Here is a 14,080-nt window from a genome sequence, read left to right as displayed (position 1 = left end):
TTTTTTTTACACACAATTGTCCATTTACAGAGATCTTTCTCCCACTCAGCATGGGTATGTGTAAAAATACACCCCAAAACACATTATACTACTTCTCCTGAGTACGGCGATACCACATGTGTGGCACTTTTTTGCACCCTAACTGCGCTAAAGGGCCCAAAGTCCAATGAGTACCTTTAGGATTTCACAGGTCATTTTGAGAAATTTCGTTTCAAGACTACTCCTCACGGTTTAGGGCCCCTAAAATGCCAGGGCAGTATAGGAACCCCACAAATGACCCCATTTTAGAAAGAAGACACCCCAAGGTATTCCGTTAGGAGTATGGTGAGTTCATAGAAGATTTTATTTTTTGTCACAAGTTAGCGGAAAATGATACTTTGTGAAAAAACACAATTAAAATCAATTTCCGCTAACTTGTGACAAAAAATAAAATCTTCTATGAACTCGCCATACTACTAACGGAATACCTTGGGGTGTCTTCTTTCTAAAATGGGGTCATTTGTGGGGTTCCTATACAGCCCTGGCATTTTAGGGGCCCTAAACCGTGAGGAGTAGTCTTGAAACGAAATTTCTCAAAATGACCTGTGAAATCCTAAAGGTACTCATTGGACTTTGGGCCCTTTAGCGCATTTAGGGTGCAAAAAAGTGCCACACATGTGGTATCACCGTACTTGGGAGAAGTAGTACAATGTGTTTTGGGGTGTATTTTTACACATACCCATGCTGGGTGGGAGAAACACCTCTGTAAATGACAATCTTTTGATTTTTTTACACACAATTGTCCATTTACAGCGGTATTTCTCCCACCCAGCATGGGTATGTGTAAAAATACACCCCAAAACACATTGTACTACTTCTCCCGAGTACGGCGATACCACATGTGTGGCACTTTTTTGCACCCTTACTGCGCTAAAGGGCCCAAAGTCCAATGAGTACCTTTAGGATTTCACAGGTCATTTTTGTTTCAAGACTACTCCTCACGGTTTAGGGCCCCTAAAATGCCAGGGCAGTATAGGAACCCCACTAATGACCCCATTTTAGAAAGAAGACACCCCAAGGTATTCCGTTAGGAGTATGGTGAGTTCATAGAAGTTTTTATTTTTTTGTCACAAGTTAGCGGAAATTGATTTTAATTGTTTTTTTTTCACAAAGTGTCATTTTCCGCTAACTTGTGACAAAAAATAAAATCTTCTATGAACTCACCATACTCCTAACGGAATACGTTTGGGTGTCTTCTTTCTAGAATGGGGTCATTTGTGGGGTTCCTATACTGCCCTGGCATTTTAGGGGCCCTAAACCGTGAGGAGTAGTCTTGAAACAAAAATGACCTGTGAAATCCTAAAGGTACTCATTGGACTTTGGGCCCCTTAGCGCAGTTAGGCTGCAAAAAAGTGCCAATCATGTGGTATCGCCGTACTCGGGAGATGTAGTATAATGTGTTTTGGGGTGTATTTTTACACATACCCATGCTGGGTGGGAGAAATACCTCTGTAAATGACAATTGTTTGATTTTTTTTACACACAATTGTCCATTTACAGAGAGATTTCTCCCACCCAGCATGGGTATGTGTAAAAATACACCCCAAAACACATTATACTACTTCTCCTGAGTACGGCGATACCACATGTGTGACACTTTTTTGCAGCCTAGGTGCGCTAAGGGGCCCAACGTCCTAATCACAGGTCATTTTGAGGCATTTGTTTTCTAGACTACTCCTCACGGTTTAGGGCCCCTAAAATGCCAGGGCAGTATAGGAACCCCACAAGTGACCCCATTTTAGAAAGAAGACACCCCAAGGTATTCCGTTAGGTGTATGGTGAGTTCATAGAAGATTTTATTTTTTGTCACAAGTTAGTGAAAAATGACACTTTGTGAAAAAAAAACAAAAATCAATTTCCGCTAACTTTTGACAAAAAATAAAATCTTCTATGAACTCGTCATACACCTAACAGAATACATTGGGGTGTCTTTTTTCTAAAATGGGGTCCGTTTCTGGGGTTCCTATACTGCCCTGGCATTTTACGGGCCCAAAACCGTGAGTAGTCTGGAAACCAAATGTCTCAAAATGACTGTTCAGGGGTATAAGCATCTGCAAATTTTGATGACAGGTGGTCTATGAGGGGGCGAATTTTGTGGAACCGGTCATATGCAGGGTGGCCTTTTAGATGACAGGTTGTATTGGGCCTGATCTGATGGATAGGAGTGCTAGGGGGGTGACAGGAGGTGATTGATGGGTGTCTCAGGGGGTGGTTAGAGGGGAAAATAGATGCAATCAATGCACTGGGGAGGTGATCGGAAGGGGTTCTGAGGGGGATCCGAGGGTTTGGCCGAGTGATCAGGAGCCCACACGGGGCAAATTAGGGCCTGATCTGATGGGTAGGTGTGCTAGGGGGTGACAGGAGGTGATTGATGGGTGTCTCAAGGTGTGATTAGAGGGGGGAATAGATGCAAGCAATGCACTGGCGAGGTGATCAGGGCTGGGGCCTGAGGGCATTCTGAGGGTGTGGGCGGGTGATTGAGTGCCCTAGGGGCAGATAGGGGTCTAATCTGATAGGTAGCAGTGACAGGGGGTGATTGATGGGTAATTAGTGGGTGTTTAGGGTAGAGAACAGATATAAACACTGCCCTTGGGAGGTGATCTGACGTCGGATCTGCGGGCGAACTATTGGTGTGGGTGGGTGATCAGATTGCCCGCAAGGGGCAGGTTAGGGGCTGATTGATGAGTGGCAGTGACAGGGGGTTATTGATGGGTGGCAGTGCCAGGGGGTGATTGATGGGTGGCAGTGACAGGGGGTGATTGATGGGTGATTGACAGGTGATTGACAGGTGATCAGTGGGTTATTACAGGGAAGAACAGATGTAACTAATGCACTGGCGAATTGATAAGGGGGGGTCTGAGGGCAATCTGAGCGTGTAGGCGGGTGATTGGGTGCCCGCAAGGGGCAGATTAGGGTCTGATCTGATGGGTAACAGTGACAGGTGGTGATAGGGGGTGATTGATGGGTGATTGATGGGTAATTAGTGGGTGTTTAGAGGAGAGAATAGATGTAAACACTGCGCTTGGGTGGTGATCTAATGTCGGATCTGCGGGCGATCTATTGGTGTGGGTGGGTGATCAGATTGCCCGCAAGGGGCAGGTTAGGGGCTGATTGATGGGTGGCAGTGACAGGGGGTGATTGATGGGTGGCAGTGACAGGGGGTGATTGATGGGTGATTGACAGGTGATCAGTGGGTTATTACAGGGAAGAATAGATGTAAATATTGCACTGGCGAATTGATAAGGGGGGGTCTGAGGGCAATCTGAGCGTGTAGGCGGGTGATTGGGTGCCCGCAAGGGGCAGATTAGGGTCTGATCTGATGGGTAACAGTGACAGGTGGTGATAGGGGGTGATTGATGGGTGATTGATGGGTAATTAGTGGGTGTTTAGAGGAGAGAATAGATGTAAACACTGCGTTTGGGTGGTGATCTGATGTCGGATCTGCGGGCGATCTATTGGTGTGGGTGGGTGATCAGATTGCCCGCAAGGGGCAGGTTAGGGGCTGATTGATGGGTGGCAGTGACAGGGGGTGATTGATGGGTGATTGACAGGTGATTGACAGGTGATCAGGGGGGATAGATGCATACAGTACACAGGGGCGGGGGGGCTGGGGGGGGGGGGTCTGGGGAGAATCTGAGGGGTGGGGGGTGATCAGAAAGGGGCAGTGGGCAGGGGGGAGATAAAAAAAAAATAGCGTTGGCAGATAGTGACAGGGAGTGATTGATGGGTGATTAGGGGGGTGATTGGGTGCAAACAGGGGTCTGGGGGGTGGGCAGGGGGGGGTCTGAGGGGTGCTGTGGGCGATCTGGGGCAGGGGGGGGAGAAATCAGTGTGCTTGGGTGCAGACTAGGGTGGCTGCAGCCTGCCCTGGTGGTCCCTCGGACACTGGGACCACCAGGGCAGGAGGCAGCCTGTATAATACACTTTGTAAACATTACAAAGTGTATTATACACTTTGTATGCGGCGATTGCGGGGTTAACATCCCGCCGGCGCTTCCGTATGGCCGGCGGGATGTTGCGACGGGCGAGCGGTGACAGGCGCCGGCGGAGGATCGCGTCACGGATGACGCGATCGCTCCGCCCATGCCCTTAGAAGGACCGCCGCCTCTGTGGGTGTGCCGGTCCTTCAGGGCTCCACTTCCCGGCCGCCTCTGTGCGTTAGGCGGTCGGGAAGTGGTTAACAAACGATCATTGAATGCTGCTTCTGAGAAGGGGGGCAGGTTAATTTTGTCTGGGGGCCCCATTGAAGCTAGAGCTAGGCCTGCCAGTGTTGAGTGGTTAGGAAACGTACAAAAGGGTTAAAGGAAGGTCAACTGGTGAACTAGCAGCAGGCTTATGAATGCACAAGGTTTGCCATTTGAGCAATACAGTGGCTAGCACTCCCACCCTGTAGTGCTAATCCGACTACTGATTTTTTTTTTAGGGGGGGAGCTTACAATCAATGGTGTAGCTAAGGACCTATGGGTCCCAGTGCAGACTTTAAATTGGGCCCTCTCAACCATTCCATCCATAATAATTGATATAGTGCACCAAAACTTGTCAAGGACCGCTACAGAATAAGAGGGGCAAGCAGGGGCTGGGGAACAGTTTGTTAATGCTAAATACTATTAAAAGAATCTATAGAAGCGGTCATTACCACCACAGGCCCAATAAAGTGCCAATACTGCAGTTGAGGGAGGGCCCCTCTGAGCCCCCCTGGCCCATAGGAACCCTGTGTGGTTGCAACCTCTGCATCCCCTATTGCTACACCACTGCTCACAATGTAAACCCTACCATACTCATATGCCCATCATACTCTAAAGCCTGGCTACTACGGTATGTAACTTATCTGATGTTTTGGAATACTTCAACAACGTATGAGATGTGGAAGGAGACCTACACAAACACAGCACAGGTACACTATCAACTGCAACAAAAAGAAAAAATGATACTGATCTCCCAGTACCTGCACATTTATGTTCTCTGGGACACAATTTAAGTGACCTTCTCACTACTGTACTAAAGAGAGTCTTCAAGTCACATAAAGAAAGACTAATAGGAGAGACAAAATCTAAACATTGGTTCAAAACTGTACAGGTTTGAACAAAGAGAGATTTATTTTTTTTTACACTGGTAGAATGTTGATGGTATTTAAATGCCACATTTCAACCTATAAACAAATATTGTATCCATTCTGCTTCCAAGTTCACTTTTGAACTAGGAATTTACTATCTCTCCATGTCAGTCCTAAGTATGTGAGGATTAAGGAAACAAAGGGTCTTATCTATGTCATAAATTACCTAACATCCATGAAATATGTTTTTTGATGTCCTGTTGTAATTAAGGCATCTGAATGACATTTATTTACTTTATGTGTTTATATTAATTTATATTTTAGCCCCTTACACTTTCCAAGGAGTTCTGGGTCACCATGAGCTATCTGAGTATTCTGTATTCTGTAGTTCTGTTCCAAGCCCTATCCCATATAGCCATATCAATCCACACCATGCACTGATGAGGGCCGCAAAGTCCAAAACAGGTTGTCTACATGGTGGCTTGATGTGGCTACGTAAAATGTATATAGCTATAGCCCTGCTTGTGTACAATATGGAAGATTTACTGATATTCTTCTTACCTTCACATCAATCCAATCACATCTCCAAGAGGTAATCTCAAGGCTTGGACTTAATCTACTGAACTGTATGTTCTTTATGTTTGTGACATTCATATCATCTAAGTTTTTTCTTCTCTGGGAAGACCTCTCACCTCAATTCATTTATGGTCAAGGAATTCCCAGTGCTTCTACAGAACCATGTTTACTAAATATACAAACGATAAAAGGTGTGTTTGTACAGAAAGCATAGTGACCATCCATTACCACATGCCGTGGTTTAGCAAAGTCAGGGCACTAAGGTCACCACTGAAGGAAATTCAACTCACAGAGTGTTAACTCAAAATCACAGAGTGTTAAAGAGGAACTTAACTGTATATAATGAATACAACAGCTTATTTTTACAATACAGTATTTATAAATTATTGAGTCAATGTTTGATTTACGTTTTTCAGTTGTCAAGCTACCTTTACTGCTGGCAGGTGCATCACTGTGGACAATTTTTTTAGGCTGGGTTACACTTGTCAGCACGTTTTTTGCACAGAAAAACAAATTTCATCTGAGAGCTCATTAATGGGATAGTTCACACCTGAATGCTTTTTTGTGTGCAGAAAAAAAAAAACCTGCAGTATGATTCTGCACATCGTGTGCATTTTCTTTATCAATTACACTAGCTGCTGAGAAAAAAAAAACGTGTGCAGAAAACTAACAGACAAGTGCGACCCATGCCTTACCTTCTCAAGTGAGCAGGAACATCACATAGTAATTCTAACATTTGTACAGCGCTTTTCTCCTGTTGAATTCAAAGTGCTCAAGAGCTGCAGCCACTAAGGGCGCGCTCAAGGGGCCACCCTGCAGTGTTAGGGAGTCTTGCCCAAGGACTCCTTACTGAATAGGTACTGACCCTTGCCAGGATTCAAACCCTGGTCTCCCATGTAAAAGGAAGAGCCCTTAACCAGTACACTATCCAGCCACTCCATTTCATTTATGGTCAAGGAATGCCAGCGCTTGTACAGATCCCCTAGAATGCTCTGGGGAAAAGGCTGCATGACATCATGCTAATTATCACTGGGAGGGCGCGTTATGTACCAACATATAGGAATACAGAGATATAAGAAGCATTTCTGGCACTGAAACTAGGATAATTAGAGTAAAAATGGGTACCTGAATAATACATTACATTCTACTATATGTCATTACAGTTCCTCTTCAAGACGGCTGAGCTCAGCTATTGTCAACTTTACCTTATTCTTTGTGACTCTCTGTTAAGGTGGCCACACACTATACAATTAAAAGATCCAATTTCTCACCAATTCAATAATTCTGATCGGTTGTCGTGAAAATTCGAGAGCTTTTCTTTGTTTTCGATTTATAAATCCGATCGTATTTTCTGGTTTTTAATTTTTTTTTATTTTTGGAGATTGGAAATTTCACACCAGCTTTATCAAGAATTGTATGGTGTGTGATGGATTGTCAAATACTAGATATACAGTTCCAATCAATTTTTTTCTGAGCTTTCAATTATTTTATTCATGATTGGGCAAAAATTGAACTTAGGTGTGTACTACATTGGTCAGATTTTTGAATTGTTACAATCAGTCAGAAAAATTGATTACTATTCTTGAATTGAACAGATATTTAAAAAATTGTATGGTGTGTGGCCACCTTTAGTCTGGAGTCTCTCTGAATCCCATATGACGGGTGTACATGAGATGCTTTTCCATTATTTTGTGAGGAGGAAAAAGAAAAATCAAACTGAGAAAGGAGAGCGCACTATGGAAGCAGGAAATTTGGGCGCATGGACGATTTGGGCTCAGTTCAAAATCGGTGCCGCCAAGAGCATGCCCGATCAAAGTTTTGACCAATTTCAGGCTGAAATTGGTTGCATGTATTCATCAGACATGCTGCAAGATGTCGGGCCGACATACTCGATGTGCTTCACAGCGGAAACGGCGTGCAATATCAAGACGAACAACAAACTCGATATAACCCCTAGTTGCCCCCCCCCCAGTGTAAAATGTGCCCCCAGTGCGCCTTGCATGAATACTTACCTGTTAGTGTCCGCCACTGGTTCCATTCTCCGTGCATGACGTCACACATGCACCCCCGTATACACCAGCAACCACGTGGGGCACGGGTATGGGAACAGAGGACTAAGCATGGAGTCAGCGGCGGTCACCAGCAGGTAAAATATTCATGCACGGGGCATATTTTACACTCGGGGCAGTGCGGCAATGTCACTATGGCTCACTCCCAAAAGATTTCATGCTCAAGTTGATCGGAAATCGGCCCGTGGTTTATAGCGCACAACAGATCAGATTTGATCAGAGAGGTGGATCACTACCAGGGTGGTAAAGCTGCATACCATGTGACCTTACATCCTCAGCAGCCCTCCCTGCGGTCACTACCAGGGTGGTAAAGCTGCATACCATGTGACCTTACAACATCAGCAGCCCTCCCTGCGGTCACTACCAGGGTGGTAAAGCTGCATACCATGTGACCTTAGAACATCAGCAGCCCTCCCTGCAGTCACTACCAGGGTGGTAAAGCTGCATACCATGTGACCTTACAACATCAGCAGCCCTCCCTGCGGTCACTACCAGGGTGGTAAAGCTGCATACCATGTGACCTTACAACCTCAGCAGCCCTCCCTGCAGTCACTACCAGGGTGGTAAAGCTGCATACCATGTGACCTTAGAACATCAGCAGCCCTCCCTGCTGTCACAACCAGGGTGGTAAAGCTGCATACCATGTGACCTTACAACCTCAGCAGCACTCCCTGCGGTCACTACCAGGGTGGTAAAGCTGCATACCATGTGACCTTACAACATCAGCAGCACTCCCTGCGGTCACTACCAGGGTGGTAAAGCTGCATACCATGTGACCTTACATCCTCAGCAGCCCTCCCTGCGGTCACTACCAGGGTGGTAAAGCTGCATACCATGTGACCTTACAACATCAGCAGCCCTCCCTGCGGTCACTACCAGGGTGGTAAAGCCGCATACTACGTGACCTTACAACCTCAGCAGCCCTCCCTGCTGTCACTACCAGGGTGGTAAAGCTGGATACTATGTGACCTTACAACATCAGCAGCACTCCCTGCGGTCACTACCAGGGTGGTAAAGCTGCATACCATGTGACCTTACAACATCAGCAGCCCTCCATGCGGTCACTACCAGGGTGGTAAAGCTGCATACCATGTGACCTTACAACATCAGCAGCCCTCCCTGCTGTCACAACCATGGTGGTAAAGCTGCATACCATGTGACCTTACATCCTCAGCAGCCCTCCCTGCGGTCACTACCAGGGTGGTAAAGCTGCATACCATGTGACCTTACAACATCAGCAGCCCTCCCTGCGGTCACTACCAGGGTGGTAAAGCTGCATACCATGTGACCTTACATCCTCAGCAGCCCTCCATGCGGTCACTACCAGGGTGGTAAACCTGCATACTAAGTGACCTTACAACCTCAGCAGCCCTCCCTGCTGTCACTACCAGGGTGGTAAAGCTGCATACTATGTGACCTTACAATCTCAGCAGCCCTTTCTGCTGTCACTACCAGGGTGGTAAAGCTGCATACTATGTGACCTTACAATCTCAGCAGCACTCCCTGCAGTCACTAACAGGGCTGCTTATTTATGAGAAACTGAAATGTTCTGCTGTACAGTTGTTAATGAAGGCAACCACTGATACTTTTTTCAGCACATGATCATTTTCTATTTGTAAAGTATCAAAAAGGATATTGTGGCAGTCTGTAGCCAGCCACCAGAGGCATCCCGATTACGTAGCCTGGGTTCCCACTGAGAGTGGCAGGCGTTGTGCCTTCCTGCAATGGAACAAAAGGTTACAGCAGTGCCTGGACGTATACAGAGATAAAGCTTCTGTCAACAGAATATTGTTGACTGTGGTGCATTATGTTTCTCATTCCTTTCAACTCACAAAATGGATTTTACATCAGAAGTACAATCAGTGCTAGCCGTTGTGTTCAATCAGCAACAGTCGCTAGGGCAGGTTAATGATTTCACAGAACAACCTACATAAACGCTGATCCTTTCCATCAATCACTTTATCTAACGTTGGATGACAAGTTTTTGGATAAATCTGTATCCTGTAGCTACTTCTTTATCTAACCCCAAACCAAGGTTCAGTTGTATGTTGTCCAAGACAGTCGCAGAAATAAACAGCTTGTGTTCATCACTGATAGAAGAAACACACCTGCTATACCACAAGTGTTAAAGGGAACCTTAACTGGGGGGGAAGTTACTTACCTGGGGATTCTACCAGCCCCCTGCAGATGTCCTGTGCCCGTGCTGGGACAAACTATCCTCCGGTCCCCCGCAGCGAGCCAGTTTAGTTTCAGGCGACTGGCCAGTTGGCGGGCCAATGTACCTGCGTGGCCCTGGCCTTGTTCACACTTCCGTCACCGTTCTGCGAATGAGTAGTACTAGACTTCTCATACTGCACACACGCAGGATGGCAACAGGAGCGTGAACGAGGATGCATAGGTAGGTAGAAGCCCCAGGTAAGTGTAACTTCCCCCCCCCTCAGTTAAGGTTCTCTTTAAAGTGATTCCAAGCCGAAGCTCAAATCAAGAAGGAAATACTTACCTAAGAAGTGGGAAGCCTTTGGATCCTGTAGAGGCTTCCTGTGTCCTCTTCGCTCCTGCAGCCACTCGCTTGGACCCTCCAGAAGATTCGGGCCACGCTCCTCTTTAGAGTGGATCCGAGATGAACTTTTATACATTGCATAATTGTGTTCCTTACATATAGTTTATAGGGTATTCCTCAAGCCCAATACTTTGTTTGTTTTTATACTCTAATTCCCTATAAACTAAACAAGCCTCGCCCACAACTTCTCCAAAACGCCAAGGCACTCAGACCCATGTAGCAAGGGCTTATGGGAGCACAGTCTGGGCAGGAGGAGGTGGAGGTTACTAGCCAGAGATTTCAGAGGCACAGGGGAGGGGGGAGTGAATTTTTCATAGGCTGAGGGGTGGAGATGCAGTTGCAGATTACCTGTGTGATGATGACAAACAGAACATGGCCACTCTCATTGTATTACAGGAATAAATCATCTTAAACTGTTGAAGCTTTATGCATCCAGATTTGCTGTGTAAACTAATCTAAACGTTAGATAAGTTATATAGACAAGGTACTTGTTATAGTTAGTTTTTCATCTCGGATCTGCTTTAAGTACGCATGTGAGAACAGCCGCACCTGCACAGTAGCTGCTTCCAGAGGAGTGGCTCCAGCTTACTGCACAAATCTGACCAGCTGTGCAAAGTTGGAGAACCTTGCCATTAAAGGGAAGGTCCAAGCAACATAAAAAAATGAGTTTCACTTACCTGGGGCTTCTACTAGCCCCATGCAGCCATCCTGTGCCCTCGTAGTCACTCACTGCTGCTCCAGTCCCCCACTGGCAGCTTGCCGACCTCGGAGGTCGGCGAGCCGCATTGCGTAAATTTTTACGCATTCCAGCTAGTGCAGGAACATTAACACATACATTTTTACGCGTTAGTGGTGCAATGCATACAAATTTACGCATGGCGCCACTAAACGCGTAAAATGCATGTGTTAATGTTCCTGCACTAGCGGGAATGCGTAAAAATGTACGCAATGCGGCCCGCCGACCTCCGAGGTCAGCAAGCTGCCAGTGGGGGACTGGAGCAGCAGTGAGTGATTACAAGGGCACAGGATGGCTGCATGGGGCTGGTAGAAGCCCCAGGTAAGTGAAACTCATTTTTTAATTTTGCCTGGACCTTCCCTTTAACAGTGTAAGAATAGCTGCAGTTACATTTTGTATTTGTGAAATTTGTATTTGTCTCTGCCCACTTTATGGTTATGGGGATAAAAAGTATCCTATATGTGATTCCAGGTAATGTACTATGTGTGTGCCAAATGTCATTCAAATCCGTTCAGCTATTGTTGTGTGATTGAGTAACAAACATCCAAACTTTCGCATTTAAAATATTAGTGAGATGTGGCAGGAAAATGTACTAAATGTTTAAATTGAAACACATTTTATGAAAAAGATTGGAATCAGTATCCTTTCCTCCTAGAAAAGGTTATGGAAAAATGAAAGTTTAGGTAAGACTATTAAGTGGAAACATTTGGCTGCATCAAGGTTAATTTTAGCTAACATAGCCCTGCCCTGACATGTGTGTCCTGAAACCAAGCTAGCAGTACTGACATGCTTGTGTTCACTGCAATGCAGAAGACAACAGTCACTCCAGGCTGCTGGATGTTCTGTTTATATGGGCTTTCTGCACAGAAGAAGGAATCTTCTGGCATGTATAGTAAGCCACATTCACCGGTGTTATCATTTGCCTCTCTGGAGTTCAGCCTCAAATAGAAATACACAAGGGCAGTGCATTCACAAGCAACCCTGGGCGGCAAATTAAAGATTCCAGATGAACAGCTGTACAATGAACTTGCAAAACCACTAAAAAGTATTTCCCATACACCCTCTATTTACAAACAATGACATGCAATCCATGTAAAAAAAACAATAATAAATGCAAGAGTACACTACTCCATACAAATATCCTATTCTAAAAACAAATATGTCAAAATGCTTCAGAGACACACAAATTCCTACATACTGCACACTAGTCCTCAGCGATTACATAGAAAAGTGGTGGTCTAATGGAAAAATCAGGAGAATATTACTGAATACCACCTAATATTACTAAACACAAAGAGAAAACCTATAACAATAGTTATTGGATGGAGTCAGGGCTACTTAGGACTTAGTTTAAGGTGTACCAGAGCTGAAGAAATAAGAAAATCGATACTTACCCGCTGCTTCCTCCAGCAGCATAAACACGTGCGAGTCCCTCTCTGTCCTCCCGCGGTCTGCCGTTCAGCCGGGAGTAACCTCGGTAACTGTCTCAGTCGGGAGTCCAGTCTGGGTCTTCTGCGCATGCCCGGGAGGTCCTGGATAGTCCAGACTGCATGCGAATCAGACAGTAACTGGGGTTGATCGCGGCTGAATGGCAGACCGCGGGAACGCGTTTATGCTACTGGAGGAAGCATCTTAAAGAGAATCTGTACTCTAATATTCTTACACTAAAAAGCATACCATTCTATTCCTTATTTTCTCCTGTGCCCCTCTGTGCTGTTTCTGCCACTCTCTGCTGCAATCCTGGCTTGTAATTAACAGTTTTAGGCAATGTTTACAAACAAACTAACCAGCTTCTAATAGGCTCAGCTAAGCATAGTGTGTGAGTATGCAGGGGGCCTGCAGAGGGTGTGTATTGCTTCTACCAATCACAAGCAGCCCTGCACATTCCACACAATCCAAGCCTTAGCCCGACAAACAGGACAGAGGAAAGATACATTGATTTATTACAGAGACAGTGTAATTAGGAAGAGCTGCAGTAAGGCCCAGCACATTAGAACAGGCATAGGAACTCATAGGATAGAAGAACTAAGGCTGAAAAAATTGTTACAGAGTCTCTTTAAGTATTGATTTTTCTTATTTCTTTAACTCTGGGTTACTTTAAAGCTTTAATATCACTTGAAATATGGGCAATGTTTCAAAACAACACAGGGTTTCTTAAAGAGAATCTGTATTGTTAAAATCGCTCAAAAGTAAACATACCAGTGCGTTAGGGGACATCTCCTATTACCCTCTGTCACAATTTCGCCGCTCCTCGTCGCATTAAAAGTGGTTAAAAACAGTTTTAAAAAGTTTGTTTGTAAACAAACAAAATGGCCACCAAAACAGGAAGTAGGTTGATGTACAGCATGTCCACACATAGAAAATACATCCATACACAAGCAGGCTGTATACAGCATTCCTTTTGAATCTCAAGAGATCATTGTGTGTTTCTTTCCCCCTGCATCTCTCATGCACTGAAGTTTCAGGCTGCTTGTTTCTTCCTGCAAACAGCTTTGCCCTTGTTTGTAATTCCTCAGTATGTGAAAGCCCAGCCAGCTCAGAGGACGATTTATCCAGCTTGTAAAAGATAAGAGAGAAGAGAGAAGCTGCTCTAATCTAAATAATACACAGGCAGTGTGCAGAACGGGGCCTAGAAGGGGGAGTTCATAGCAGAACCACAACACTGAAGAACTTGGCAGCCTTCCAGACACAGGCCTGACAAGTCTGACAAGAGAGAGATACATTGATTTATTACAGAGACAGTGATAGTATAAAGTGCTGCAGTTAGCCAGAACACATTAGAATAGCTTTTGGAACTTGTAGGATAATAAAAAACAGGATGCAATTTTTGTTACGGAGTCTCTTTAATGGTGGATAGATCTACAAAAATAATAAATGATAGATGTGCCAGTGAATCAAAAACGAAAAACTGTTGAAGACAGGTGAAGGTTCTAGAGATTGTCCAGAAGTCTGTTCCGCACATGTGCAGAGATGGTCACAGAGTGTACATGCATATATCATGTAAAAGAAAAGGCCCAAAGCACATAAGTGTTGGACAGAGGCGCTTC

At 45.2% G+C, this 14,080-nt stretch overlaps 1 protein-coding gene across 2 annotated transcripts in view; it reads right to left on the bottom strand.

The window, feature by feature from the left end:
* TCTN1 (tectonic family member 1) overlaps positions 1-14,080 on the bottom strand; it is a 67,432-nt gene that overhangs the window by 21,945 nt on the left and 31,407 nt on the right. Inside the window, exon 10 of one of the 2 annotated variants that reach the window (XM_068245439.1) lies at positions 9,373-9,456. The exons of the other annotated variant lie outside the window; for it this stretch is intronic. Within the exon in view, the coding sequence (XP_068101540.1) occupies positions 9,373-9,456 (84 nt within the window). The remainder of the gene's footprint in view (positions 1-9,372; positions 9,457-14,080) is intronic. 2 annotated transcript variants of the gene reach the window in all.

This window comes from Hyperolius riggenbachi, chromosome 1, assembly GCF_040937935.1.
Source record: "Hyperolius riggenbachi isolate aHypRig1 chromosome 1, aHypRig1.pri, whole genome shotgun sequence".
NCBI classification, from domain to species: Eukaryota; Metazoa; Chordata; class Amphibia; order Anura; family Hyperoliidae; genus Hyperolius; species Hyperolius riggenbachi.
This window is presented reverse-complemented; position numbering and strand designations above follow the sequence as displayed.